The following is a 6,000-nucleotide window of genomic DNA, read 5'->3' as shown; positions in this document are numbered from 1 at the left end:
AGCACATAAGGTCAAATTCTCATGCAGAAGGGGAAAGGATTTTGTTAGCCCTTTACCCACATAAAGGTTTCTGTCAACTTGATTGCAATGGATTCTTTCAGTATATTCCTGGCTTGTACTTGCTAATCATTTATTTAGGGCTTTTGCATTGATAGTCACATTTGTATATGTGTGTGCTGCTGCTAAGTCGCTTCAGTTGTGTCCGACCCTGTGCGACCCCATAGACGGGAGCCCACCAGGCTCCCCCGTCCCTGGGATTCTCCAGGCAAGAACACTGGAGTGGGTTGCCATTTCCTTCTCCAATGCATGAAAGTGAAATGTGAAAGTGAAGTCGCTCAGCCGTGTCTGACTCTCAGCGACCCCATGGACTGCAGCCCACCAGGCTCCTCCATCCATGGGATTTTCCAGACAAGAGTACTAGAGTGGGGTGCCATTGCCTTCTCTGTATATGTGTGTATGTTTGTGCATATATGAAAACACTTTTTCTGGGTGTAGATATCAATGACTTCTCAGGAATAATTTTTAAGTGTTTCTTTTTTGATACTTTTAGAAGAATTTACATAGTATTGGAATTATCTATTCGTCAAAGAGGTGGTATGCTGTGGTTATGGTATTAACTACAGCTGCTGTTTACAGGCTGGAAAGCTTGTAACACATGTTATTTTATAAAATCATTACTTATGCTCACGTGGAAGGTACATTATATATCCAGATAAAGGGGATATCATTATAAAAAATGAAAATCTTTGTATATGTGATGCTCCTTGTTGTTTTTATAAGGTATCTTAAGAAAAAGGTGGGCTCAGGCAAGGACTAGCTGTTTTTGCAAGCAGAAATGGCAGGAAATGAGAATGTCCAGAAATTTCAGGCCTCCCAGGGTTGAAAAAGACAACTGCTTTTATGTCCTGAACATTAATATAAATATAGGGATCCACGCCTTGTGGTAAGGATCAGGGTAAGGCTGTCACCTTCCCAAACAACCCTATTATTTAAGCTAGCCTCAAGGTGGCCTCCATTAAGATGAAAGAGTTAAGTATGGACACAAGGAAGCAAAGAAATAAAGCAGGCTTAAGAACTAGAACTAGAAAAGACTTTGGTTATGGTTATCTGCACAAGGAACTGACTGGAAACAATTAGAAGCCTATTAGGGTTTTAAGGAAATCTTAAAGCCACAGAAACCTTAATTCTGGCCTGAAAATGTGCTGTCTCTGTTAGCTCCTTTAAAGAAACAGTCAGGCCTCCAAACCTGTACCAGTAGAAAAAGAACTGACAATGATGCACAGCCCCAAGGAAGGCATCTGCCCCAACAGTCACTTCTGACGTGGTTCTGAAGGATCAGGTCGTAGAAGCAGGGGTGGCCTGACTGTCTGACCAACGCCCTCCCTCCATGGCCAGAGCAGTGGGTCGCGTAATTCTTGCTCAGCTGGGAGTCAAGACAGCTGTGAATGAGCAGCTGTGTCCTCCTCATCCTTCTCTGTTCCTAAAAAGAGAACTGCTCCCGTAGGAGTTTTTGAAGCAGTAATCCTGTCCCTAAGCACCGCTGCATGTGGGACAGGAGGAGCAATAAACTGCTGAATGTCTTGCATGACGCTGACAATGAGAAGTTGATAGAGAAAACGCATTTTCTCTTTCCTTTGACCCACACCCACTTTATCCCAATGCTGCTCAAATGTCATCTCCCAGAGGTGCTGGTAGTTCAGCTGGTAAAGAATCCGCCTGCAATGCAGGAGACCCCGGTTCGATTCCTGGCTCAGGAAGATCCGCTGGAGAAGGGATAGGCTACCCACTCCAGTATTCTTGGGCTTCCCTGGTGGCTCAGCTGGTAAAGAATCTGCCTGCATTGCGGGAGACAAGAGTTCGATCCCTAGGTTGGGAAGATCCCCTGGAGAAGTGAACGGTGAACCCCACCAGTATTCTGGCCTGGAGAATTCCATGGACTGTATAGTCCATGGGGTCGCAAAGAGTCGGACACGACTGAGTGACTTTCACTTCACTTCACTTGAGAGGTGACCTAAAATCACAGCCCATCCCTTTCTACTACCTACCCTTCCTTGAGTCTCTACACCTTTACCCTCTCTTCATAGCACCTACTGTCTTGCTCCCTGACTGCAATGTAAACTCTTTCTGGGCACAGCTTTGTCTTGTTCCTGAAGTCCTAGCACATAGAAATGGTTAATACATGGTAGGGTCTCAGTAAATATTTACTGGGGGAGAAAAAGACTCAATAATTAAGAGCTTCTGATTTCCGGGTGCGGGAAGCTGTATTCACTTGGTTCTATTTTGCTGTTGATCTGTGTCACATTGTGACCAGTAAAGATCATGATTTCTGTGCAAGGATTACTCCTTGCAAGGTGGCATTATCTGGTGTGAAACCTAACCAAAATGTCATCCTACTGGAAAAATACAGATATTGCCAAAAGCATGCTGTTCAGTATGTTTGTTTGTTTTTATGGCTGAGATAGCAATATGTCACTCCCATGGGAACTCCACTTCTTTTGTGGAATGGGCACTGGTGGTCCTAACTGCAGCAGGCTACACGAATAGACCTTGGAATTCTTTTAGAATCCCCTCTGCTCCACGATTCAACAAAGAATGACATAATTAACTACAGCTGACTTGAGGGAGAGGCTAAAGATTACCAAGCAGAATTCAATCCAGCCCGTGCCAGGTACTATGCTGGGCACAGGGGATATAGTAACATTGCTCTTGCCCTCCTACTGGTTAGCGTCTTGGGGGAACCTCAATTTGGCAGAGAAGCAGTTCCACCAGCGCTTTAAGAGTTACTCTAGGGGACGCAAAGGGCTATAGAAACACAAGCTACAGGAGTCTCAGCCAAGTGAAAAATTACAAGCGCTTCCTTCCTGGGTGTCAGCTAAGCTTGGACCCAAAGGGTAAGTGGAAAGTGTGTCTGTATGAAGAAGGGAGATGCTGATTCACTTTGCTGCACACCTGAAACTAACAGAACACTGTCAATCAACTATATTCCAATTTAAAAAATAACAAAAAAAGAAGGAAGATGAATGGAGTGTTTTCTAGGTCAAAGAAAAGATACACACACAAAAAAGAGGCAGGCAGAGGGGGTATTACAATCTTACTCCAGATATCCATTCTGTTTCCACCTACTACTCATCCTCCTTTCCTTCTAACTCCAGTTTCTAGCCTGTTGGTTAGCCCCTTTCTCTCTAATCATCTATTGCTCAACCCAGGAACCTATAAACAAAGAAAATGACTAAGGAGCAGCCACTGAAACCTGGAACCAAGCCTACATTACACTTAAAATTTTTTATTTTCTGCAGAAAAAATATTTTGACTACTACATTTTTGGAGTTCATTAGAAAGATCTGAAATGGATGACACCAAGCTGTTTGCCTAAAATAATGTCCCAAGCCCAAAATGGCATGGATGTTTCCTGAGATTAAAATAGAAACTTGCTTTGCTAACAGAAAACAACTTGGAAATCAAAGAGTCATTTAAGTTGAAACCATTATTTTTCCTTTTCTTGCAGAAAATTCCTGTGTTTATACACACTAAGAGATCAGGATAGTGAGGTCACTCTACCACAGAATTTTCCATTAAAAAATTTAAAGTTGGAGAAATCTCAAAAAGAAAATAAAGATCGGGGTAAAGTTTGTAACATAGCAAACTCAGTCAGTAAACATTTATGAGCACCTACTACATGAAACACACCAAACAAAGAAACTTGCCCTTGTAGAGTTTGCATTCTAGCAGGAAGAAGACGGGCAAAATAAGAAATAAGCGAACTATATAGGAAACAGATGGCATAGGGGTAAAGAATCTGCCTGCCGACGCAGGAGACCCAAGAGAGGCAGGGTTGATCCCTGGGTCGGGAAGAGCCCCTGGAGGAGGAAATGGCAGCCCACTCCAGTCTTCTTCCCTGGGAAATTCCATGGACAGAGGAGCCTGGGAAGCTACAGTTCATGGCATCGCACGGTCGGACAGGACTGAGCGCACAGGCACAAAAATAGGAAACTAGAAGATGAGTGGTTTGCAGAAAAGACAGAGAATAGGCAGGGGGCATCAGGAGGGGATAGGTTGCACTTTTAAATAGGGTGGTCAAGACTGGTCACCTAAAAGAGGTGACATCGGAGCAAAGACACGCGAGGATGAGAACCACACAGAGAATAGCTATCCGGGTTCAGGTGGAAGTGACCGTCAATGGCCTGAGGCAGGAACGCCTGAGTGTGGAAGAGAGGCACGGGCGACCACGGATTAGAGGAACGGAGGGCATAGGCTGTTAGTTAGGTCGGAGAGGTATGGGAGGCCAGATCAGTGCCCCAGGCAGTCATTCCGGGTGGGGTGTGGGATGAGAGGTGACTTGATCGGACTGATGCTTTAACGTGAATTTTAGTATAATCATTGTGTGTTTTTATGTGAACATAGCCCTTCTACAATACATTTCACTCAGCAATAACAGCAATAATTGCTCAAAATGGTCTCTAAATGATCTCCGAGGATCAGGCACTATAAGATTTAGGAAGTAATTGCTCTCCATCTCTGGCAGGCACGTGCCCCTAAAGGGGCAGCCGCTGCTCCCCTCCTACTGTGCTCAGAGTCGAGCTGGCGGAGATGGAAACAGTCTGCACCTCTCTACAAAACTCGAAGACGCCAAGCATTTCGTTCGGTTGGTTACAAATTTTTTAAAAACCCTGCCTCTGCCAGCTCTGCGGGAGAAGCAAACTCCCGGAGTTTGCCTTCGCTAATTTGTCCAAGTCGTGCTGCGGTTTCGCTTAAATGCAGACACAGCTCAGCTCCGGCCCGACAAACCTCTCATCTTGGACTTCGCCCTCCGGTGAAAGCTACGGCTCGCCCCTGCGGTCCCCACCTGTTCGGAAGGAACTCGCGGAGCGCGCACCTACGCCCCGGGCCCCTTTCCTCCCCGGCTCAGACTTTCCTGCCGAGCACCCTGCTCTCCCTGGTCCAGGCCGGGCTGGCAACTTTTCTCCCAGCCTGGCGCTCGCCCCGCTTGGCTGGTCCCCAAGAGACTCTGCCTTCCTGCAGTGCCCCCGCCCCCGAGCTTCCCGCCGAAGGGCCGGTCGCCCTCACCCCTCACCCAGGGACCCGAGGGCGGCGAGCCGAGCGCACGCGCGCCCCCCGCCCCTGCGCCCCTCCCCGCGGGCGGCGCGGCTTCCCGGGCAGCGCCTCCCCTCGCGGGGAGGGAGCCGGAGGGGCTCGGGACGCCGCAAGCAGACCTGCTCCGGCTGCGCGCCGCGCGGCTCTCCTCCGAGAGGGGCGGCAGTAACCTCGGCGGCCGCAGCTCCTCGGGGGAGTCGAGCACGCCTCTTCTGCGCCCCCAGCACCCGCCACCTGCTCCCCGCTTGCAGCTCAGCCTCCGCCCGGGACTCGCCGCCCGAGATGGATTTCTTTCTGGCGCTGGTGCTCGGGTCCTCGCTCTACCTGCAGGCGGCCGCGGAGTTCGACGGGAGGTAAGTCGGTCCCCGGGGACCCTCTCCTGCTCTGTCCCGCGCTAATTTCACACCGTCCTGGGGTCCTGTCTCTCTGCTCTCGGGCCAGAAGCGGGGCCACCGCAAGGTCTCGGCGGGAGGAGAGCCGTCGAGGGGCCGTCTCCACCAGTGGCTGCCCAAGGCCTAGGCGGCGCGCCCCCTGCGCGTCCGGGAACCCGGGAGAGGCTGCGCTGCGGGGCGGGCCGCCGAGCCCTACTCGGGGCTGCGGGAGAAGGAAGCTGGAGCCCGGCATCTGGGCTCTGAGGACGCGGGTTAGCTGCCCCACAGGCGGTGACATGCGGGACATCCCTTGGGTGGGAAATTCTTGCTTTCGACAGCTCTGCAGTGGGGAAACTTCCAGGTGGTCCGGCCACATCCCGGCTGGGGGCTGTCACGGTGACTCACACAAAGGGTAGGGAGAGGAAGCCGCTGTGCTTCCAGAGGGAGACCCATTTGCTTCCCCACTTGGTTTCCTTGGTGGGAGGGAGGACTCAAAATAAGGACCGAGGGGCCGGGGCGAGGACGCTGCGCGCGCGTG

At 50.0% G+C, this 6,000-nt stretch overlaps 1 protein-coding gene across 1 annotated transcript in view; it reads left to right on the top strand.

Annotated features, from left to right (window-relative positions):
• The first annotated feature begins 5,373 nt into the window (after positions 1-5,373).
• The window catches only part of NPNT (nephronectin), a 75,955-nt gene continuing 75,328 nt past the window's right edge, over positions 5,374-6,000 (top strand). The window contains exon 1 of the mRNA XM_068975465.1: positions 5,374-5,444. Within this exon, the coding sequence (XP_068831566.1) occupies positions 5,374-5,444 (71 nt within the window). The remainder of the gene's footprint in view (positions 5,445-6,000) is intronic.

This window comes from Capricornis sumatraensis, chromosome 7, assembly GCF_032405125.1.
Source record: "Capricornis sumatraensis isolate serow.1 chromosome 7, serow.2, whole genome shotgun sequence".
Classification (NCBI taxonomy): domain Eukaryota; kingdom Metazoa; phylum Chordata; class Mammalia; order Artiodactyla; family Bovidae; genus Capricornis; species Capricornis sumatraensis.
The sequence above is the reverse complement of the archived record's forward strand: the minus strand, read 5'-3'. Positions and strand labels throughout refer to the sequence as shown.